At 39.6% G+C, this 25,221-nt stretch overlaps 1 protein-coding gene across 7 annotated transcripts in view; it reads left to right on the top strand.

Annotated features, from left to right (window-relative positions):
- Positions 1-5,802: 5,802 nt before the first annotated feature.
- Positions 5,803-25,221, top strand: part of PDS5A (PDS5 cohesin associated factor A) — an 81,775-nt gene continuing 62,356 nt past the window's right edge. For 2 of the 7 annotated variants that reach the window (XR_003571726.1, XM_027888529.1), the window contains exons 1-2: positions 6,596-6,730; positions 6,858-7,028. Coding sequence is in view for 6 of the 7 variants with exons in the window: in XM_027888529.1 (XP_027744330.1) it covers positions 6,641-6,730; positions 6,858-7,028 (261 nt within the window). In the remaining variant the exon portion in view is untranslated. Of the gene's footprint in view, positions 6,070-6,595; positions 6,731-6,771; positions 6,789-6,857; positions 7,029-25,221 lie in introns of those variants that run through there. The other 5 variants (XM_027888533.1, XM_027888530.1, XM_027888528.1 and 2 more) reach the window with 5 other exon arrangements.

Below are 25,221 nucleotides of genomic sequence, written 5' to 3'. Positions count from 1 at the left end.
TCAGTTTCTGAATGCTCAAAACTAGCACTGGATCGCAGAGGCTTCTAAAAATTCTCCTATGAAGTCACCAGTATGCAGATGCCAATAAATTGATTTTACTTCACTTGCAAGCAAAGGAAACAAGTGCAATCATTCTGTCAATATAGTGGTTTGCAAATTACAAGTGCATTCACAAATACACATGTTTCACAATGACTTTAATGTTATGTACAATGACAATCCTTTTCATTTCTGAATGTTCTGGGATACTACAGAAGTCTGGTGGCAAGAGTAACTGTCTCTGGCAAGTATATAGAGACAGAGTGGGGAACTAATATATTGAGAGCAGCCCTGCTGAGGAGGACTTGGGGGTGCTGGTGGATAAGAGGCTGGACATGAGCTGGCAATGTGCTCTCACAGCCCAGAAAGCCAACCGTGTTCTGGGCTGCATCCAAAGCAGCATGGCCAGCAGGTGAGGGAGCTGATTCACTGCCTCTACTAGGCCCTTGGGAGACCCCATCTGGTGGGCTGTATCCAGGTTGGGATCTCCAGTGTAAGGGGGATGTGGACCTGTTGGAGTGAGTCCAGAGGAGGGCCATGGAGATGATCAGAGCGTTGGAGCACCTCTCTGTGAGGAAAAGCTGACAGAATTGGGGTTGCTCAGCCAGGAGAAGGCTCCGGGTAAACCTATTGTGGCCTCTCAGTACAGATGGGGACAGACTTTTTAGCAGGGCCTGTTGGGGTAAGAAAAGTGATAATGGTAATAAACCAAAGGAGGGTAGATTTAGACTAGATGTTAGGATTTTTTATAAGGGTAGCAAAACACTGGAATAGGTTACCCACAAAGGTTGTAGATGCCCCATCTGTGGAAACATTCACGGTCAGGTTGGACAGGGCTCTCAGCAACCTGATCTAATTGGAGATGTCTCTGCTCGCTGCAGGGGGGGCTGGACTGACTAGACATTTAGAGGTCCCTTCCAACCCAAACTATTGTAAGATTCTGTCACAAACTGCTTTATCTCCAAGCAAGTCTCAGAATAAGGACGTCTTCAGACAGCACAAATAAAGCCCTCCTTACCAAAACTGAAGCAAAAAAACACATTTAGAGAAATCATGGCTAGAGATCAGTTCCAAGGCAGTTTGTCATCCATACACTATTTGGTCCTTCCCTTTATTCAGAACTGGGGGTACTCCACATGAGTTGTGGGGACTCTTGCACAAGCAGCACTTTGCATCTCCAGGTGATTGTCTTAATGAGATCATACACACAAGTCCCCCTGCACTCCTTTACAGATTTTATGTTGTCAATTTAGAACATGGGAGACACAAAAGTCCCTTTGGGGACCAAAGTCACTTCCTGGTCTATTCTTAGAGTAATTTCACTGCAAATACCCTCTGGAATGGAACACTTCTGGAGCTTTTTTATTATGGCAATGCATATTGTGAAGAAACTCACCTCTGACCCACCTCAATTTACAGCAGATGTAAAATGCATCAATTATGAAAACAGGCAGTTAAAACAATGAGGTGCTGTTATCAAAGACATGTTACACTACAAAGTCTAATGAGAAATGTCAGGGATAACTCTGAAGGTCCAGGGTAGCAAACTCAGAGGCTATAATTTTAACTGGACAAGCTGCATGCAACTACATGCGTGAGAGACTCAACAGATGGACAAAGAGGAAAGACAACCAGAAATAAGGACTAATACCACAGTCAAAAAGCTATGAGAGAAAGCTTCTCTGTAAAACTGAGGGAAAAAATTATTTTCCCCAGTTAGATTTTTACTGAGTTCCAAGGAACTGGTATATTGTAGGAAACAATGCTTATCACTGGAAAAAGTAAATAATCCAGATCTACAGTTGAAAACAAGTAATGAAGCATTTTTTTCCCTCTTGACCTATTTGACTGTGATAGAAAAAATTTAATACTGAAGGATCACACTCCACCACCTGGTTCTGCAAAGCAGGAGCTTTCAAGAGCATAGCTATTATTAGGAAGACAAGTGCTTTCCTAACCTACCAGATAGGATTTCTTACTTGTCTGCCCAGCTGACTGATAGATATTCTGCAGTTTACAACATGCTGTCATGCTTTAATATGACTGTTTAGTTCTTAGTAATTGTTACTATCCATGTTTACTGTACTAACAAAGACCTGAGGACAACCATTAAGCAGTTCCTGGAAACATGTGAGCATAGCTTAATTTAATCAACATGAATAAAAGGATTTTCTGCGCTTAAAGTAATCACTCCATTCTCTCTTCTGTTTCACCTGAAAGCTGTTCTGAAAACCCTGTGCTGCCTTATTTCTCCTACCAGTAAAAACACATTTTTCCTTTCTTGGTCCTTTCCTTGAACCTCTCCTGTCAAGAGAGAAAAAAGCACTTCACAAGTGTTCAACACCCTTTATTTCAGTCTGCTTATAAATTACGCTCGCAGTCATAGTCTAAAATATCTTAATTAGCAAACAAACAACAAGCAGATCAGAGTAAATACATTCCTATAACAATAAGGTGAATAAAGCTAATAAAATACCAATGGAAACAATAAAATCTGGGAAAAGACTAAAAGGACTCAGTCATATTATTAGACAAAGCTATCCATTAAAACTCATGGGATCATGTGAACCTGGCTACAGCTGTACAAGAAGCAGAGTCCAAGTCAGATCTCAGCTGCTTGCTGAAATTAGAAGGGTGAAGGTCAAACGAGCAAAAGCAACAAACCAGACACTAGCAGCTGTAATCATATCTGCGAGCAGATTTCAGGACTATTCAGATTAAGAGCACCACAGGTCAGATTATCGGAAGGTTTTATGTTCGCACATTCTGAAAATGCCATGCATATATTCAAGCTAATTGGCAGTTAAGTGTTCATTCATACTTCCCTTCATTGATTGTGATATCAGAAGCACACGCTCTGTTTCAACCCTTTAGAATTTCAAATGGTGCAGAACTACACTGCTTCTCTTCTGAGAAAAGATGGCACCTCTGCCTCATCAGCCCATGATTACAGAATTTGCACCCACTCCTCTCAGCCCCCTGCTGATCCTGATTTGTCTAAGACTCCCTCAAAGCGCCATATATCTGGCTAACATTCTGCTGACTTTTTATTACCTGAGAAAGCAGAAGTCTTGTGTGAACCTCTCCTAGACAGTCAACTTTCCACTGAAGCTTGTCAAGACTTCTTCTGTGTTATACTAACTTCATTCACTGTTTATCTGAAGTCTGCAAGAAGAGAGAGGTCTTGGTCCCCAACCAAGAGTACTTCAGTTGTAGGGATTCACAAACGACTTGCTCAAGATGAAATACAATTTTAATTGAATGAGCAAACTTTGTCTGGCACTTTCAAGTCAAACCTTTGAATTGCCATGTCTAACTACATGTTAGTGTCATTGTATACATACCTTACAATGCAAGACTTGATCTTATTCTTCAGTGGAAAATAAAAGTGCTTAGAAGTGCATACTAGAGTCTTTGCACTATGTTTGTCCGTAACTTTGACTAAAATCATCTTGTGGGAGCACAGCCCTTCACTTTTTCATTCTTATTCCCACTTCACAGCCCACGGTATAAACATTTATAAGATGGTATCAATTTGTGAAAAACATGTAACCAAGTTAAAACAAATTACAACAAAAAGTTATTACATTGTAGGTCACTAATTATATGCATAAAACATTGCTTTTCAAGGACAATTAAAGAATACTTGAAAATAAACATTAAAACCCAAGAAGTTCAGAGACTTAGATGAAGTTTCTGGAATGCAACATCCATAATACTTCAATTCTGCCTGTAAAGACGCCTGCCCAATATCTTTCTAGCTTTATGCTTGGGTCATGAAAAAAAACTCAGCAAAGGTCACTTTAAATTTCTTTCTCACATTATTTTTACTAACTTATGTTCTCTCTTTTTCTATTTAATCTGAAGACAGCTCATACAGGGTTTTGATACATGCTTGCTTTATGTAGTTACAGAATAATCTTCTAAGATTTGTTTCTGATTTATTGTGTTAATAGTAGTGTATTAATAATAAGGAATCTACACCAAATGAATCGTGTATATTAGTAATTTGATTTGGGAAGCAAAGCACCTAATGTAACAAATGTAAGGACAGAAAACCTAAATTTGTTCAAAGTATATGAGTTCTGACTCATCAAGTATATCTTACTTGACTGACAATAAATTAGAGTTGATAGCTAGTCTAAGTACTTCAGCTTTAAGGGAAATCTAACTGACCCTTTTAGTTTGGATTAGGAAAAAAGGATTACATGCTTGGTATTGGCTTTATTTATTTACTAAAATCAGTACAACCTTGTTAAAACTGAACCATGTATCCCAGTCTGACAGTCACCTGTCCATTGTGAATGCCCAAATCAATCCATCCTTAAGCCCGGAGAGAATCATTTTATCTAAGTCTGGACTCACAACCAGATTTAAATGCCTGTTGTGATGACACCCTTCTTAATTTCAAAATCAGTGCCTGAGATCTTCAGTGTTCCTTGCAACTCTTAGTCATTTTTGCTATAATCCTTCTGAGCTGGTTTCATAGAGGGTATGGACATTCAAGGCTTTAACACCCCCAGGACAACACTGCAGGGAGACAAGAACTGGTATAGAAGAGCAATTTGCTACCCACATGCTATTGCACCAGAAGTTCCAGAGAGCTCCTCAGTCTTTGTACATTTTCCTCCCACACCTTGTAAAGCTGAAATTTGGCATACTTCATCCTAATTTTACTTACCCTTTTCCCATCCCCTCACCCTCTTGCATCTTTCCTGCTGACTGCCAGGCCATCCCAGCCCTTCAGCTGTGCCCAGCAAGGCCCCTGTCACACACGTGCAACCTCTGTGGAGAAACCCATCCCTCCACAGACTGGCCCTGGCCTCCTGCCTTCAATTTGCTCTAAAAAATAATCGTTAGAGATTTTCAACACTGAGAAAAAATTATACTTTCAGCTAGTTCGAATAACCAAAACCAGTCAGCTGAAGGCCCGAAATTAGACGTGATCAGCTAAAAGTCATGTTCCAGCTGTCGCACATCTTCTCTGAGCAGCAGGGGCATCTAAAAATCACTTAACAGCTACCTATAATTCGGACACGCAGGGCACATAAGGCAAACTCAAAACAGATAGATATATCCCACTTTGCTACTGGCGACTTCCCAGACGCTACTGGGGACCCCGTCCCCTAGAAATATGAATATTAAAGACATTTTACACAGAGGGATTTCCTAAGCTGGCGGGCGAGGGCTCCTTTAGTCTGCAAATTCAAGTTTCTCCTGAAGATTTACAAGCAAAGCGTGAATGCTGGTCTTTCCCCACATCTGCCTGGGGAAGGGCTGTTCCCTCCCGCCTGCCACCCCACACGCCGCTTCCCCACGTTTTCCTCGGTCACGCCGACCAGGCCCCAGATGCCTGAGGGACCGGCCAGACGAGCCCGCGCAGCCATGAGCGGCCCGGGCTCCGTGAGGCAGCACCGACACGATTCTCGTCCTCCCGCCCTGCAACCGGGACCCCGCGGGCTCGATCCCTGGCACTGCCGGCAGCCGGGCATGGCCCTGGGCGCTGGCCGTGCCCGCGGCCGCCCCGGCGGAGCCCGCCCGGCCCGGCCGCTCCGGGGCTTTAGGCGCTAAGCTGAGGCAGCGCTGCGGCGGCCGCGCCCGAGACCGCCTGCCCTGCGCGGGGCTCGGCGCCCTGCGAGACTTACTGGGCGACCTCGCCCCGGCCCCGGGGCTGGGGGCTCCTGGCGGGGCGGCGCCGCGGGCCCCGGACGAGCAGGGGAAGGGGAAGGGGCGGGGGCGGCGCGGAGGCTCCTCCCGGGCTGCGCTTCCCAGGGCGGGCGGAGAGCGGCGCTGGGTCCCCGCGGCGCACGCTCCGCCCGAGCCTCCCCCTCTCCCGGCCGCCGCCGCCGCTGCTGCCGCCACCGAGCCGCTCCCCCTCCCCCAGCCAGCGCTCCCGAGCAGGAGCCGCCGCGCCGCGGAACAGGAGGCGGCGGGAGCCCCCAGGGCAGTGGCCGGCGGGGTGGCGGCGGAGCGGCGAGCACCACCCGGCACGGAGGCTGCTCAATGCTGCACCTTCCGGAGCTGCATGAGGTAAAGGCGGCTCCGGGTCCCGCTTCCCCCCGTGCCCGCTCCGCGCTCCCCGCGGCCGCGGGGGTGTGTGCGCGGGGCCGGGGCCGCGGGGGGCTCTTTGTGGGCCCGGCCGGGTGCGGGGCGGCGGGGCGGTGGGGGGTGGTGCGGGGCGAGGGCTGAGGGGACATGAAGTTGCGGGAACAAATGGAAAGTGGCGAGTGGCCGGGCCCCCTCCCCGGGGGGGCTCCCGGCGGCGCGGGGGGGCGGGCGAGGGGCTCGGCGGGGCGGGGGGGCCGCGGGGGGGTTTTGTTTGCGCTCGCCGCCGCCTCCCTCCCTCCCTTCCTCCCTCCCCCTCTCCTGTTGGCTTCTCTGCCTCCCGATAGTTTTGCGGCCTAACTGTTTAGGCCTCGTCTCCCGGCTCCGGGGCCGGTGTGCCAGCTCCGAACCCCCCCGGGGCCGGGAACGGCGCGGCCGGCCCACCCCCCGGGCCGAATGGGGCCCTCGGCCGCGGGGCATCCTTCGATCGGGCCCCAAATTTCATTGTAAAACCATCGGGTGCGAACTAACAGTGTTGGGCTGGAGCAGCCCCGCAATGAAAGGAGGCGCTGAGGGGGGAGCGGAGGGGCCGGAGCCACGGGGAGAGGCCGCGGGCCGGGCCCCGCTCCCGCCGGGATGCGGCGGGGTCAGCGCCGGGGGGCGCGGCCGGCGGAGCGAGCACCGGGGCCTTCAGCGAATTGAGGGTGAGGAATGGAAAAAGAGGGTTAGAAAGTCGTTTCCATTCTGATGAACTTTTGTTTTCTGACCGATAGAGGCCGGTAGAGGACTGTGGAGAAGGAAAGTTTATAACCAGCAGCGCCAGGATGGACTTCCCTGCTACCCAACCAAAACCTGCTGCCGACGGTAAAATCATCTACTATCCTCCTGGAGTGAAGGAGATTACGGACAAAATTACCAACGATGAGGTGGTTAAACGGTTAAAGGTGAGCATCCCCCCTTCCCTGCAACTTCTGCTCGTTGAGGTAAACATCTTATCATTGGAATGGAGAACTGCCAGAGTTTCCTTGTCCTTGTTGCCTGCAGACATTCATAGGAATACCACTTTCTTGCTTTTCCTTAAAAGAGGAAGACTCATTTTTGTAATTCACGACTGTTCTCTTGCAAGTTCTCTCAACGCCAGAGTTGATACATTAAACTTCTAATTTGTACATGAAACGCATCCACAGGTTTGGAGAGAGAGAGAGATCTGAAGTGGAATCATAGGTAATAATTACAGGATGTATTAGCAAAAATTTTTGGTAAGCAAGAAAGTTTTTGTGGATTCCAGCATTTTAAGCAAGTATATTATATCTAGTTAAGAGTATTCTTGACTGAAAAGACAGGACTGTTCACAAAAAACAAAGGTTAATTTCTGGCATTATTAGATGGAATTTTGAAATTATTTCATACGTAAAACCTGCAGTTTAATATTATACATATCATACATTTCCTACTTAGTATAACTGGTGTTTGGCAAAGTTGCTAAATTTTCCTAAGTAAAATGGATGCATCCTCTCTGCTTGTTTGACAGTATCCTGGGAGACTGTGAGGCTTATCTCTGTGTTTTATTTTGTTAATACTTTTTCCTCTGGGAAAGAAGTGAAATGCTACTGTGATACAGTGGTATTATTTTTTAACTCTATGCTGAAAATAGAGAATAAAGTTGAGCATTGATCAAATATTGACACAGCTCGTTTGTTAACACCATGGTCTTTGGACCAGAAAGTTTCTGTAACCTGAGATTTGGTCCTATGCCCGCATTGGATATGTAGTAGTAATTTTTAGAGATTGGAAATACTCTGTCATCTGATGGTCTGTGTCCTGTCACAACAGCGACCCCACAAAAACTGTAAAATAGAGATCAGAGTCTTGGCTGGACAATTAATACATTAAAATGTTGTGTTAGCTATAAATTTGAGGAAAATGTACGCTTTGTGCTTTACTTTCAAAGCAGCAAGGCACATGTCAGTTGTTTCATTGAAAATGAGCCTTGTTGTCCATTTACAGTTATGGGGACAAGTCCTGCCTAGTATTTTTAAGATTCCAGTGGAATATTGCCAGTTACAGGAGAAGATCCTAGATTTCTGATTGTTTAAACAGGCACCTTGGATTGAAGTCTGAGTGGGGAGAAGTGCAGTTTTGAGGTGCTTGTTGAAATAGGTATTCTATTTTGTGCCAGTTGGAGGACTTGCAGTAGTAAGCTGTGTCATTCCTAGATAATAGGACTAATAGAATTTCAAAATCATGTTTATGTGTTTTGCTGAATCCACTTGTGTGTGTGTGCATGTATTGAACATAATTTTGAGGCTAAGAGCAGAATTTTTTCTGTCTTTTTTTAATGAACTATTGTTCAGGTAGCCAAAAGATTTTAGACTAAATGGGAGCAAATACTTTGCTAGTGCACTTACCATCACTGAAAAGACAGAGAAAGATTTTTCTCACCATATTCGTACTGTTTAATATGAGTTTGAGGAAGTTTTTTGGTCAGATATTGACTTCACTGAAGCATCAAGAAAATTGGAAGTACTGTGCATTCTAGAAAGGAGTATTTTTTTTATGCCTTTGTATAGACATGTATAATCTTTATGTAATCTGTTCTTTATATCAACTTGATTTATAAAAGCAAATTAATTTTGGCATCAGGAATATTATGATGTGCTTGGGATGGAAATGCTTGAAAGAGATTCGTTCAGTTAAAAGATAACTTTCCTTTAAATATGATTTAATAATAAAAGCCAGCTTTAGCAGAATGTACAAACTCAGGCATGAATCAGTTTTTGAAACTGTAGATTTTTTGCCTGCTTGGCCACACATGAGCTAAAGATGCTCTTATAGAAGATGTTTCTTACACTAAGTGCCTGGGCAACTTAACTTAGTGTTTAACTTAGTGATTTGGCCACCAGGCTCTGGGTCAGTTCCCACAGATTTTGATTCTTTAAGCATGTTGAAATCATGGTCAACTTAATTGCTTACAAATTTGTGTCCTTATTAGCAAATTTTCTGATATCACATCTGTATCTGTATTTTTGTGTCCAGACCTCTTCTCCTAATGAAAGCTTTTCTTATTATTGGAACTTGAGATGTTCTGGGCACCTGTCCCAGAGTGCCTGAGCAGCAGCTTTTGTGCCAAGGACTTTTAAAAAGAATGTTTTTGTATCCTTTCCCTCCTTTTACTGGGGGTTTGTGGGTAATAAAATGTAGGCCAGATATTTTCAAAGTGTTTTGATCTGTCTGTATGATAACATCATTACTGTCCTGAAAATAAAAATATTGAGAATTTTAAAATCAACATGCCATCTTTTGAGTGACGTAGGAAGGAAAAGCCTCAGGCTTGCATATGTATGGCAAATGAAACACAAGTTTGGGTGTTTAATGGAGTCAAAGGTAATTTCTGCTGTGCCAGATTACATTGATGGGTTAGTGCCTTAGAGTGGGACAGCATGTGATGTATAATTTCAGGTGCTGAGGAGATGATTTTAACTGTGGTGTGCTGTGGCTGGGGGCAAATGTCCATTTAGTAGATCCAATTACATTTAACCAAACCAGGCAGGTGGCTTGTAAGAGTGTTGAGATTTACTGTACTTTTGATTACAAAATGAATTTTTTTTCTTCTTAGGTTAGTCTTCCTTTTTACAGGGCAACTCTTCAACTTACATAGGGATTGGTTTCAGGACTGTAAATCCAATTCTTGCCAATTGGGGTAAGGCTTGTGAAGAGAGGTGATAGCTTTTATTTAACCAAGTGATAGAAGGGGATAACAAACAATTCTAAGGCACCCAAGTAACCCTCCTTCAGTTCCAAACCAAGCCAGCACCTAAATAAAAGTTGAGAGCCATTGTACTAGCAATATTATATTTCTTCCCATAAGATAGCTGAAGGTTGAAAGAAGTTTTAGAAACTTGGCATCTGCTTTGCTGTGACGCTTCTCTACGGCTATTGAAATTTTTTCAAAATTGACTTAATTTTACTGCCTTGTTAAAATTCTAGACTTGTATATTGCTGTCAGTAAACAGTTACAACTGTTACAACTTTGTTCGATCACAAGAGAATATTTTGATGTCATTTATATAAAACCATGTGGTAATGATGAATAAGATTTACTGCAGGGTATTTAATTGTCTAACACTACTACCAGCCCCATCAATCTAAAAAGTCATAGGGACTGACTTTTTTGGAGACCGACGTAAACAGCCCTTGTAGGCAGAACCAGAACTGCCGCTGAAAGAAGTGGTGCTCTCTGGTGCTTGTGCCAACCCTTGCCCTGTAGCCTCTCTGCAAGTGTTTTGTTTTGCTGCACACCGAAATGGGTGGGTCAACAGATCCATGTTAGCCCTAACTGTGTTCATTTTAACCTAAACCATTTTCTTGTGTGACTTTTGACGAGAGCTCACAAATAATGGGGCTGTCATAACGAAAAGCAACTTCTATCTGTAGCAGTCCTACATTAGAATGTTGAAGGAACTTGAGAGTCGGTTTGAATGTGAAAGTTTGCAAATGTTTTCTTCTGAGATAGAGATGGGGACTTCTGCATTGTTTCTGCAAAACTATCTTGCCTGCTAGACTTTTTAACATAAAAGAAATACTGTAAGATGATGAGTTCGGGTACAGCTTTGTACTAAAGACTATACAGTTTGGTAAAGTGTATGATAAATCTATAGAAGAACAGAAAATATTTATAGTGCAGGATTTTCTTCTACCTGTAGATATCAGTGTAAGCTACACTAATTCATGAGATCTGTAAAAAGGACATTTAATCAGACATTAAATATATAAAAGTAAAAACAAAAAGGCAGGTTTTTGTTTTGGAGGGTTTTGGGGTTGGAGGGAGTGATTTTTCCTTTTGTTTTTCATGCAGTCTGATAGTCTTGTTCCTTTTCCCGTGGTGACAATCTGGCAAGGCGTTTTCTGTGAAAGTTTCCTTTGATTTCTACACTCCCCACACCCTTTCATTCTCTCTCCAATAGTCCCCCTGCCATCCCAGCCCAAGGCCTAGCTTGTGATCATCTGGAGAAGTTACCACTCCTGGTGTGCCTTGAAGCCTTCCTTATCTTGTCCCATGGAATTTCTTAGTTATCTGATATGTGTTTGTGCCAGAGTGAAACAAGCACTCCCTCTCCTTCTTCCCATTGTCTTTCTGTTTGTTCCTCTGGATATTAGGTATTGGCCTCTTTGTAGTTGGGCCTGTTACATTTTTATCTTCATATCACTAGAAGTAGCTGATGCTAACAATTTATCTTATCATGCACAAGTGTTTTTTTGGGTATCTGTTACATCATGTTAAAATTGAGAAAGGTGTATTGTTGCTATTTAAATGTTTTGGAGTAGGTTGTAGTTCTGTGAGCGGAAAGAAAAGCTACTCTTTACTCACTCTGATATTTCTGAATAAGTTAATGGCCACTCTCTTAAGATTGTATAATTAGATGGAACTTTGACCTGACCTGGCTGTACCAAGGTAGTTACTTTGAACAAGACAAAAAAATTACAAATTAGAATATCATCTGGGAGAAGAGACTCTGTTTTCTTTTGTGTCGCACATTAGAATTTGGTGTGTTTGAGGGAAAAAGGTATACACATATTAAGTATGTTGGATTGTGTTAGTTAATAAGTGCTTTTTGGTGGCAAGACTTAGATGACATGGATATTTTCATGACTTAGACCTCTGACTTGCGTGTATTTACATGCTTTTATTTGAGAATTATAAGTAATTTTGTGGAGGTCATATAGCCAGGTTACAGAAATGATCTGCAGTTAATTATTCTTACAATTTTAAAACTTCCATTAATTGTATTTAAGTGCAGACTGCAATTGCAATGTTCTTGAGCTATTGCCGGCCACAGAAGCCTAAAGCCAAATTTCTAATTTGATTTTGCTCATAGTTTAATCTTTTTAATTAGTTTGACTCTTGTAACAATCAGATTTTTCATTAACTAGGACAGGCCACTAGTCAGAGAAGAAGAAATTGTGTTCTGATTTTTTTTTCCAATGGAATATTAACCAACTGCTTTGTAAATGTCCCAATTTTGTCAGCCCTTAGAGGAATAGACCATGTAAGCTCACCCAGTTCACCCAGATGTTACTGAATTTCAAACTGATTGATGATGACACCCTTTGTTTTTTATCCGATAATTTTCTTTTCTTACAAGTGCATCAGTAATTAATGGCAATTTCACATGTACAATATTATTCTAATGGTTTCCCAGCAACAATAAGATAAATGTATTGTGAAAGAAAAAGAAGCCACAATTTGAAAGGGGGGGGAAAAAGAGATTGCTGAGTTAGAAATGATAACTTCTGATGTCTGACTACCAAAACAGACAGACTAGTTCAGAAGTCTTTATGCCCTCATTTATTCTATTGTAAACCTCAAAGAATTATTAATCTTATTCTTATGCTAATTTTTTTTTTTTTTGTGAGGTGACTGCATGATGTTAATCGCAGTTAAAAGACAGGAACTGAAGGGCTACTGAAAGGGGAAAAAAAACAAAACCCCATGCTCAGAAAGACAAACTGGCTTCGTATGCCTGATTTGGCATTTCTAAATGGTGACTTCTGAAGTGACTGTGCATTCTGTTGCACTTTACATGTTCAGACCACAAGTTCCTTTTATTTCAGTTACATTTCTGAGTTCCTAGCACTTTAGTAAACCAAGCCTCATCGTCTCTCCTTAAAAACACAGAAAATGACAGATGTTTTATGTGAAAATTGTATTGTAGGCTGTTTAACAAGCATTGTATAGAAACTTTGTAATAGGTGGGAAGCTAACGTGCAAGTCTTCAGACTTCACTGTTTGAAAATATGGCATAAATATTCCTTCTGTGCAGTATTTTCCTTCAGTTGTAGAATTTCAGCTTCAATAAATAAGAAAGGTGACCTCTGGACAATATGCTTCTCTACCAACAACCTTGATTAACTCCAGAAGAAGATTTTTTTCTGTGAACTGAACCAAGTAATGGCATCAAGCTTTAGGTTGTGGTGTTTTGGTTTTATTTTTTGGTTTGGGGTTTTTTTTGTTTGTTTGTTTGGGTTTTTTTTGGTTTTGGTTTGGTTTGGTTTTTTTTTTTGAGGGGGTGTGTGTAATCACTTACTAAGTACTGTATTAGCATTAGGATTACAAAGACCGACTAAAAGCTTGAGAAGTAAAGGATTATTTACCTTAAGAAAGAGATGAAAAGTTGTGATAACAGTATATAAACGTGCACATGACATATAGTAAATTAGGAATTTCTGGGTTTGTCCCCCTCCCATGAAACTGAAACAAACTGTTGAAGGCTAAATATTTCTTAGGGGCATACTGGAAGGCTGCAGCAGACCAGATCTCTACTAATGTTGTCTTTAATGTAGGTGACATGATTTAATCATATAAGTCACTTTAGGTGGGTGTGTCAGGATTTATTTTTATGGTATAATGTGGGAGACTTTGTGAATTTAAATATTTTCAATACAGTTTGGATACACAATCCTTGGCATATCCCTGCATTCTTATGAGGAGTTTGTATGCATAAGTTTGCAAGATTCATAAAGGAAGTGTTAACCTCTCAACAGCAATACAAAGTGAAAGGAAAAACTATCCCTGGGCTTGCGGACAGGAGATGATGGATAGGAAGGGAAATCAAAAGTATCTGAGGTTACTTTTCTGCCTCATCTACTTGAATCAATCCATGCTATTTTGTCTGCTTAATTCCTATGTGCATCTTCTTCAGTGAAAAAGAAAAACAACAGGCAAAATAATTAGCAGATCCTTGGTTCACAGTATACATTATAGCTATTTTGGTAGTTAAAGAAACCAAGCTTTTTTCTAGTCCCCAGTCTGTTAAACATTCTTCATATATGATTTTTTTCTGGACTGCAATACCTTCCTAATCACCACTGTTACCTAGAAATCTAAAACACATGCTTATTATTGGTGTCACTCAAAGCAATATGTGTTTGCTGGCTTTGCAGCTGCAGTAAACTAATGAACTGTATTCCCACTGCTGTGCTGACATCAGAATTTGGCTATTGCAAAGATGTCTTAAGCATGATGAAGTACTGTTAAAGTTAAACAAAGATAAAATTGGCACAAAGTGTGTTTCTTCTCAGGAATGAAAATTGAAAACTTTCTGATACCTGGATAGTATGAGGATATTCTAAACTTAGGTTTTATTTATGAGAGACAGAAGATGCTTACTTAGCTGAGATGCCAGAGGTGCAGTGTTAATATCAGTTTTGCAGCCACAGTGGGAAGAAAAAGTCATTCAGATTTACTGGGAAGACTGATCAGCTTTTTTTATGTTGTACTCTGAAGTGAGTTCCTATGTTTTTCTACTTGTTCAGTTATGTTAACTAATCTTAATTGTAATCTATGGTCTTCCATGAGTAGAGCTTGTCACCTTTGCTGAAATACAGTTTGGAAGTCAGTAATTTTAAGCCTTATGTTTTTAGTATTGTATACTTAATGGTAGAAATTATGACGTATCTCCAGGAGATTTATCAAAACTTTCCAAAAAGTTTAAACAGAGAAAAAGTTTGGTACTGCCAGGTAACATTGATAAGCATTAGAAGATACATGTCTTTTCCATTTATCAATAATTTTTTGAACAGGCACCAATATTGAAGATGAAAGAGAAGGAGAAGGAACATTTTTAAGGGATTTTGGAGAAGCCTAGACTTTTGCCCCCACACCATTCTTTGCTGTCTATAGCACTTATAAAGTGCAGATGCTATAAAAAAAAAAAGTTATGTTAGTGCTTAGTAGTATTAGCATTTCCTTGCAGTCATTAAAGAATTCCCTTTCCTCTGCAGTTGTAGTCTCTGTCTGTCTTACGGCTCTCTGTGGAAATAACCTGACTGACCATCAGGGAATAGCTTGACATCTGCGGGTTCACAGTATTTTTTTTTAATATTACATAACTTACTGATCTTAAAACTGTTCTGCCAGTGCATCTAACATGAGAGATCATTGAAAGACCAAGTTGTGCTTAGAATGAAAATCTTACTACTGTTGTTTTAAGTACCTGGGAATCGGTCTCTCAAAACCTGGAGGAAAACGTATGTTTTTCAGTTCACTTTTTCTGTGTAATAATTCTTTGCCTGGAAAAATGTTTTTAGCTTGCTTTTCTAATGAAATAAGTTTAATTTCTTTGTTACTCATCTTCCCTGAAGTTACATTAGTTCAAAACTCTGGTGGTTTGGCAGAGGTTTCAGTAAAGGAACATTTGTCTGATTGGTGCTGAGCAGAACAGAGACATCCAAATCCGGTTTGCGCAAAGGAAAATGGACCAGCACTGTTGAGCGTTTCAAAAGGCAGCAGCCCCTGTGCTAGCTGGAATATATTCAACAAATTACTGCATGGCTGTTTCAAATGTTATAGGGGATGTGCTGCCCCCTCCCCAGTTCTCCAGGCACGGTGCCTGGGGGAAGTGGGCAGGTAGTGCAGGAGGATGAGAGAAGGGCAGCAGAAGGGAATGAGTTGGAAGCCTGCTTGGAGGAGAGTGATGGGGAGCAGATCTGCTGGAAATCAGCCAGTGGTAATTTTGCTGCTCATGATAAAATTGCTTTCATGTTGCAGCAGTACAGAAGGTAAACAGGTAAAATAAAGCAAAAAACCCAGACGACTCAAAAGTAGCTAAAAATCTCAAAAGTTCTTTAATTGATGTTTTGTGTGGTACTTTTTTACATAATCAACTTTTTCAGGTTTTTTTTGGCTACTTAGAATCATGATAATGGTGCAAATGCTGAAGCAAAATGTGTGCAGTGGAAGTAGAGTTGAAGTTAGGAAGTGCTTAATATAAAGAAATTTTGCAATTTGAGTGTTATGATGATGTCATAGTGTGGATGTGATAATAAGTTTGTTATAATAAGTTGTCCCTTGAAGAAAATAAGCTAACTGACTTCACTTGTGGTACCAATTCAATGAAAGAAAAATGTTGTTGCATATTTCCCATTAAAAATTTTACTCTATCTTCTTGTAGATAGAGTAGCCAAAATACGGTAAATCGTGTTATTTTAATATGATGTGTTTTAGCTGTGTTTTACTGTTTGAAAATATATGCATGTACTTAATTATCCAAAATGCAGTAATGGTTCTTCATAATAAACTCGTTATTGAAATTTAATCAAAATATATTAATAATTTACTAGGAAATTATTTGAAAGTAAATTTGGAGGAATATAATTATTGTTCTTTTCTTGTGATTTAAAAGTGTAAAACCTGATCTTTGGTCACTTAACTCTGACTGCAGTGCCTTTTTGTGGGCCTTAGTCCTGTCAGTCATAAAGGAAATAATTTTTGTTTAAAAACTTTGCTTACATGAAACAGTGAAGAGTAATAATTCAGAAATTAAGCTGCTTTGTTTGCACAATGGCACAATGTATCGTGGAGTATGTGAAGGGAGGTTTAATTCTTAAGCTGTTGCAGTCATAAGAATAAAGCAGGTAAGCTCAGTGCTTACTGCTTTTGATGGTAGAAACTATTCAGTGTTCTGGGGGGAAGTGGAAAAGGTGACCTTGTATGGTTGCTTTTTGACAGGTGGTTCTTACCACTGAAGTGCTGCAGAAATACATTCATTCACCTACAAGGCAAAACAAAGAAGTGCAAGGCAGCTTGAAAGCTTTTCTTCTGAAAATACATATGTGTTTAAATTCCTAATTCAATCATCCTTTTTAAATGTAGTTGGCACGTGTCACTATTCCTGGAAAACTTCTAATCTTTCTCTTCTCAAAAGCTCCTACTTCTGCTGTTGCCAATAGAATTCCAGTGGCAAGAAAAGAAGTACTGTTTTTGCTCATGTGAAGTCACTAGAGGAAAGTCTAGCAGCTGTTAGTGACTTTTTTTTCCTTAGAAAATGCATGTAGACTATGAAAGTAGGCATAACTCTGCAACCTAAGGGAAAGTGGGAAGTCTGGAAATAAGATTTCAGCTTTGTTCCACTTGGAACTGATAGTCTAGACTGCCGTTAAATTATGAGAATTTTGCTTTAGGAAATGGGAGGGTTCACCAAGCACAAAAACTGTATCTTTGATAGAATATATACACATTGATATAACTGGAAGTAGGTCAGTAGAAAACCTAATAAATTGTTAAAAAAATGGGAGTGAAAATCAAGTTTAATGTCTGTGTTTCTAAACCTCAGCTTTGGGGAAGTGGAGTCGGCATGTAATGTTTTCCAAAGTAATGGTCTTTCATTCATAACCTGTGTTTCCCTTTAAAGGTTAAATCGCCTTCAGTCAGATTACAGTTTAAAAAGGCCACCATCTAACTTTATTTTGACACTTCTACCTATTGTTCTTAGTTTATGTTCCTGTGCAATTTGGATTATTCTGATCTGAGTTGGATATGTTATGTAGATTAAAGCATACGCATCATAGAATTGCAGCTCTGTGTGTCACTCCATGTCTGATGCTAAAATTGGTTTCTGATACCCATACATCTGTGAGGATGGAGTTCTCCACTAGCAGTGGAGCTGGTTTGAGAGACACCTTCGGGGACTATAATTCACAGGCTCTGCCTCCTGAGAATTCATACCACGAGACTGCAATAATTCACACTGTCTTGAGACTCTTCCGAGCCGCTCTGACTTCAGTCTGTATGAGGGCTATTGTGCTTCTCTTTCTGTAAACTGTCTGAATTAATGCCTCTCAGCACTTTGATTAAAAACCTGGCATCATTCAGCATCCCCATAAAACTAATTTTAAAAGTAGCTTCAAAATTTTAGAAATGAAGACAATATTAATTGCTAGTGCCTTTAGAGGATTTGATGAGAGATTCCCCAGTATTTGTCATCATCTTTAGTAATTTTTTGCTCAAAAATGAAGCTATGGGGAAAAATAATTTCATTAGGAAGGTAAAGATGTGGAGGGGTAAGTAACGATGGGTTAGTTCTGCAGAATATTGCAAGTCAGTTTAGTTATCTGAGTTGACCTGCATAATGGATATTTGAACATAGTCAAAAGGAAGTTAGTTTATAATGAAAAGTAATTTAAAAAAAAGGTAGTTCTCTTTATAGTCTGCCAGAATTGTGTTCTGGAAGCTTGTTATCCTGCCACTGTTGTACCTGACTAGTTTGAGTACTCTTAATTTGCTGCTGCTACTGAAGGAAACAGTTGCTGGTCTTCACTGCAGCTGCCATTGCTGGTCAGAGAGAATAAATGTTCAGAGATGTTTTCCTCATTTGCATCAGCAGCACTCTTAAGTCATAGAAAATGAAGTTTGTGAAGACTAAGAGGAGAAAAAGTAAAAACTAGAGGCACATAGAGACTAGGGAAGGAGAGGGAAAGTAGTATAGTTGGAAAGGATGGAGTTGCTACAACCGAAACTGGAGAATTGCACTGAATCAAACCATGGTGTATGGAAGCACAAACACCAAAGCCAGCATTTTGAGCCAGTGAAAGACTCCTGCTACTTGTGGGCCATCCTTTTCTGCTTGCCAGCCCAGGTGTGTCTGTGGCCTGCAGGATACTGCATCGTGGAAGTGATCCAGTTCAAAAGCAGTCATTTTTTTTCCACATTTTCATTTGGATCAGTGTGACTTACACAGTCACCTACTACCCCCTCTTTGCATTGGCGGAAGCCATATGACAATCTTGGGGTGGCAGAACTGTTACTTGCAGTGACAGCCTAATTTGGAACACTATGTTCATTGGGTCTGACCTTACTAAATCAACTTTAGGTTTCATTAAACTGCACCTGAGATTAAGCTGAAGTAATGTCACCCTTCCCTATCCATTTTTACCGCCATGTAGTGAGCTGGTTCAAGAAGCAGATGAATCTGAAAAGTAGCCTGGCAAGAAAAGGGGATTTTTCAGTAGTGTCACTGAATAGTCCCATGCAGGAATAATGGAGGGATAGATCTGACAGATTTGGGTTGACTCACACAGCCATGAAACTGCACCCTAAGAAATTCTGCAAACATCCACCCACTCCCTCTATTTGTGAGGCAGTATCTGTAAAAAAAAAAAGTGTCCCTTGTTTTGGGGAGCTGCAAATGTGTGTGCAGTGAATGATGTACTGACCTTCCACTTCTGAAAAAAGAAACTAAGAAACAGAGGAGAATATTCTCCAATGACAAACAATGGAAATCAGTGCCGAGTTTGTACACAGATGTGTGTATTTTGCTGGTGTCAGTAATTTTGAGCTAATGTGAATGTTGTGGAATCCACATGAATTTTCTTATGTTTATCTGACTGCTGTAATAGATCGTACCATTCATCCTAATACATGATTGCTTTAAAAATAAGTTGATTTTTATACTGGAATTCAGACTTGATGTAGTAACTAGAGAGACATACTTAGATTCACCTCCCCTTTCTCTAGGATTGTTAAGTTTCCTCCTTTTTCCTCTTATTGTCTTTCCCATTAGTATAAAAGAAGGAACTTGAGTTTCATGTTTTTGAGGCCTCCCTACACCTGATGGGTCACAGTTCAGTACCAGTATTATGATAATGAGATGTGATCTGTGATGTTTAGGCTGGTCTTTTCCTGTTCTGCAGTCCAAACTACTGAGTCTTGTGCTGTGACTTGAACTAGAGTAGGCGGTACAGGCCAGTGCTTGCAAACAGATTTGTCTTCGTGCCAACTCTCATTCTTACTGTTTTTCTCTTCCTAATCCCTCCTGTAGCTGATTGTTCTTTAAACCAAGACATGTGCTAACTTACAGGATATGTATCTGTCTGTAGGGGAATATGTGTGTGCATATGTACACAGAGATGAATCTTTTACTTCCAGATAATCGTACATGCAAAAAAAATGTCCTACCCAGCAGATAGGCACCATAAATAGCTTTCTCCCCCCAAGCATGAACTGATAAAATGCAAGTAGTAGAATCATTTCATGTGTCATCCCAAACCCAGCATTATTAACACTCTGCAAGGCTCCTAGCAGGAATAGGTCACAAGTTTACTCCTGCACATGAAGCTCTTCAAGAATTATTATTATTCTTTGAATAAGTCTTTTAACTAATATGTTTTACACTTCAGGGCCTGAGAGTTGAACAAACATATTGTTAAGGATTCCTTGATAGGCCAAAAATCCAGCTGCTGTTGAAAGATGTCACATAATTTTGTTTATTCTTTAAAGAGACAGTGTTTACAAGGAGCTTGCACTTTTGTGGTGGTTATATGCATGGAAATTCTGTAGCTGCCAAACTTCATCCAACCTTAGAACTGAATTTTACCTGCTTTTCTGGTAGTAATTTCTTTGTGTATGGAAACTTCTATGAAAATAGCTGCATGGAAATGCTGCCAGAAACTTTTGGATGAAGTTATATGGATAATTTTGATTATACAAATCCTCCCTTTGAAATAATTTGATTTCACTTCATGTTATGGGGTTTGTGGCTTGTTGGTTTTAGTTGTTTCATTTTTGTATTATTATTAAAGTAAGCCTTTGCTTGTACTCTTCAATTGAGAAAACGTAAAAGTAATGTTGAAGAAATGAATATGTGGATATATTCACCTCTCAGTAGCATATTGGGATTCCTGGGTTCAGTCTTGTTGTTTGTAAATAAGTTTTGGATACCTTAAGTGAGTCTTGATTCAAAACCTCTCAAGTCTTTGATAGTATGTCAGAAAAAAATTGTAATTGGTACCATTCATGATCAGTGGACCAAATGTTCAGAGGTTTGACTAACACAAAGAAATTTAGATACATTTATGGGAAGCTAGATGGAGGCTAATATCAATTTTACTATAAACTGCTTTTGTGCCGTCTTAATTCTGACGAGAATGCTTGGAAAACCATCATACTACAAAGGAGTGCTGAAGATGTTCTGCGTTTCCTGGGCTTCTCTGAGCTTGCTAACTAGAAAATACTGCTTTCTCATCCTAGACAGGTGATAAGCATACAGGATACAAAACGCTTAAATTACAGGAGTATCTTTAGTGATGGAAAACTGCTTTTCTACCACTTGGTCTCAGTACCTGATTCACACCAGAACCAACTGTCTTCTGACATCTGAAAGCAGCTCCTAAGCAAATTCAAAACAAATCTTGTAGACACAGTGTCAACAATATGCAGGTGACCAGTACCTGATTTGAATGTTACCCTGTGATATTACCATTTTTGAACTTTATGTGTAAGCAGTTAAAGCTCTGGCAAAAGAAAGATGCTTGAATTTAAAGCAGGGCAAGGCAATGGTTTCAAGCAGGCAGCAGGAAGCATTTTTCTCCATCCTTCAGTTTTCTTTGCTGGATGTTTCCCTTTGGTACTTCTTTTTGGTCCTTAGTCCAGGGCAGTACTTAACACTGTTGGCAGTTTCCTCATGGAAGGTATCTGGGAGTAACACCTTTCCACCTCTCTTCTTGGTTAGGAGTTTCAGCCCTATCCAGATTATGGTTATTTGCCCTACCCTCAACATCTGGAACAGAATTCTGTGATTAATCTCATCATGAATGTATCATTATTTTGGGACCATTGAATATAAATACTGAAGCATTTTCCTCGAATAAGTGACTTGGTCAGCAACTGCTTGTTGTTTCCTCCTACACTACTTTTCTGTAAAATTTATTGTTCAATATAAGTTCTCAGCCATTTTCTTTAAGGTTCTAAATGGCCTCAGCTTAATGTCTGAGTTTTAGGCACTAAAGATTGTAGTTGACAGGTTTTATATCCCGATCATAAATCTTAGCCAACAGCATTTTTCATTTTCAGGATGTCCATTGAACTCCTGCAGCTATTGAAGAGTATTGCAAACCTCCACAATCTGTAGGTCAAAGTGCATTTCTGAATTCTTCCTTCCTCACTGTGAGGATGCTCTGGAAAATGTTTTGATTTTGTATTAAAAAAAGCAACAAGACCACCAATTCAATCATAATAAAATAATATAGTGTTATATTTTTCTTTTTAGGATGGGAAGATGAGAAAGCAGACATAGCAAGGTACATTCCATAGGGGCTTTTTTTGCAAATGGGTTCAGTATACCAGTACATGGTCTGCATCCTATGATCGTGAGACTGATTAAAAATAAATTAAAGTAAAATACACAAAACCCAGGAAAATCCAGAAAAACAACTTCCAGAACAGGAATGAAGAATTTACATCCATGTTTTGGCTTTTAAAGCGTAATAACAATGGAGCTTCATGTATTTGAAGTCTTGTATATGCAAACTTAAGGGAAACCCAATACCTTTATGAGGGATTCAGGACCAAAAGGCAATAACTATACTATCTACAATGTTTTTAGATAAGAAAAATTAAGTTTTGTGCTTATGTGTAATGTCTCATGTATGCTTAAGAAAGTCTAAGTGGTTTATTTTGACAGTCACCTGGCCAATTAGTTATCATTCTCCTGCAGAGTTGGTATGTGAAAGAGATCTGTTGTATCCTTTTATAGGTAACATTTCTCCTCCTTTTTCAAATTTCCCAATCATTGTTTTTTAGGATATTTTATATGTATTAGCTGCATTTTGAATCTCCAGCACGTGCATGTGGACTACTGTTCTGAGATCACTGCAGCTGAGCAAGTGAAGTTGTCTCTGTAATTTTTGAGTCATAAAAACAAAAATAATTTTTAAATAAGGCGTTATTTTGGCTTCAGGCCACTTTAGTCCAGTACTTTTGATGAAATGTGTGCTTTCTTTTGTGTTCTGGGCAATCGTAATTTTTTAGGCCGAGGCTTGCTGTCTTCTTTGTAAGCTTCTCAGATTTCTCTTTGACACTGTCTCTTTGTCACAGATGCAGATGTTTGTGAAATGACCAAATCTTCTACCACTGGGTACCAAATTTATGTTCGTGCTTTGGGTACAGCTTGGCATTGTTTGGGGTATCTAATTTAAATATAAGAGGAGTCAGCTGCATCTTCCAGCTATTTAAAACAAAGACAAAAGTTACCGTGCAGTGGTATTGCTGTAGTGGTAGAATTTATTGAGTGAGTTTAACTGTACTATGAGACTCAGAAACTGTAAAATTTAATGGGTAACAAAACATTTTATTTCTAATGAAGTATTAAACTAGATGCTAAAGTAACTTCAGGTGCATAACCTCAAGAACTTCTCTCTAGTCTCACCTCCTCTGTGAGTGGTTTTGTACTTTTGCCGTTGAAATGTCTCAAATTTTGTCATGGAGATAAGTGATTTTTCTGAGTGAACATGCCAAAGCGTTTTGGCAGTACAGAACTACTATGCCTCAAGTGCTTTTTAAAGTATGTTGGACCTTTAAAAAAAAAAATTGTGTGATTTTGTGTGATTCCTGTTCCTTGAGGATGTTGCTGGCAGGTATTTAAGTTATATTTCATACTTGCAGGTTGCTGATTCCAGCAGTGTAGTTTAGTGAAATGTTATTTTCAGCTGGATTCAGCATGATCAATCTTGAGGCTGGACTTAAATGGTGTATTTAAAATATATAAATTAAACATTAACCACATAAATAATGTATTTTCTAATTAAAAATATTGAAAGAATTTCCAGCCTTTAGCTTTGAGAAGTCTGCTCGATTTGAGTTCTTTGTTACATAGTTATATGATTTTATTTTCACCCCAAAAATTTATTCTCAAATAATGAAATTGTTACACTAATTAGAGAGCTTCAAAGTAAAGCAGAAATTAATGTTGGGGTTAAAATGAGAAAACACTGCATAATGCAGCTGATGTGAGTGGATTCACCAAGAATGGAGTGGAAAAACTATCTAATGGTGGATACCTGATGCCTGTAGTGACAGTGGTTATATTGTCACTGTATATGTAAGTCTTTATCTGAATACTGTTTCTCGAAGAAAAAGGAAATTGAAGAGCTCTGTATGATTTTTGGGACGTTGGTGATCTTTATGTATTTAACAACTGAAGTTTTAAAACAAGAAGGCTCCTTAGTGCAACTTTTTAAAAAAGTTAGTCATGTTTTGAAAACAAAAAGACAAAAACAGCCTTGCATTAACGCTTTATGTCTGACATACTGCCTGCTTCTTATCTTAGCAAAATCAGTAGCTATAAAACCGTGTGATTACATATGAGGAATGTTGAGGGACAGGCACAGCAGTTACGGCCATTCTCTAGCTATCCACAAGGAAGGAATTTGATGGAACTGATAGGCAAAATAATTGCAGAACTCTTGTGGTGGAAACCAGGAGTTACTTGAAGTTCTCAAAATGTTCGAGAATTCCCAGACAAGATTTTATTAGCCCATAATTAAAATAACTACCTAAAATCAATGAAGTCACCACTACTCCGGGATGTGACATACTGTCTTATAAAACAGTATTGGTAACCCAAAAAGGAATAATAGTGCTCTGTAAAAGCAGTAATTTGATTGGTTTTTCTTCAATTAGGTAAAAAGGGAGTCATGGTTTTGTAAACAGAGTACATATTTTGGATGGGAGATAATTTTCAATCAGTTCAAGGTAGCAGTATTGCTTGAAAAAGTCACTAAAATGTTTAGCAAAGTTAGAAACAAGGGAAAACATAGTCCTATTACTTGTGATTGGATGTGAATGTCAAGACCCAGCAAGTAAAACTAGGTATGAGATAGACATTATGGGAAAACCTGATTTTTTTCTGTCTTCCTTTCTATTCCTTGCTCCCCTGCCTCTGTCTTTTAATTTTTCATTTTTACTTTTCTTTGGACATACAAATGCCATTATTACCATACCCAAAATGGAAAAGTCTGCATTGTAGTGGGACATACTATATCATAAAATAAACAGTAAAAACACTAAAACCAACATTTTAAATACTGACATGTAAAGGCTACCAAAACGCTTTCTGTAAACACTATCTTAATTTTGAAATATTTCTCTGCTTTTAATATTGGCAATTATGATGGTAATATGAATTTTTTGAAGAATTTTCTTAGTGTTCTTTGCTACTTACATTATAATAAAATGCACAAACTTATTTTAGAGGCTTATTTCTCAGAAACTGACTATCCTACACATAATCATTCTGTCTTCATTATAATCCTGTTGCTGAGCACTGTGGATATGACTTTCCTATCCTTATATGAGCAATAATAGTGTCTTTTATTTTTCCTTTAGTCTTCCACCTCATTTTAATGACAATTTTTAAAATGGAAAATTTATTAAAAATATTTTAATTATTATTTTATTATTACTATTATTCATATTCACAGTAAAATAATTTAGGCTTACTAAATGAATTCTACCAATACAGTACTTTCCATACACTTATTAGACATTGTTTTCTTCCTCCTCATTTAAGAATTAAATAAGACTTA

This window comes from Empidonax traillii, unplaced genomic scaffold (assembly GCF_003031625.1).
Source record: "Empidonax traillii isolate 1590-97213 ecotype Southwest subspecies unplaced genomic scaffold, ASM303162v1 scaffold240:size1935192, whole genome shotgun sequence".
NCBI classification, from domain to species: Eukaryota; Metazoa; Chordata; class Aves; order Passeriformes; family Tyrannidae; genus Empidonax; species Empidonax traillii.
The sequence above is the reverse complement of the archived record's forward strand: the minus strand, read 5'-3'. Positions and strand labels throughout refer to the sequence as shown.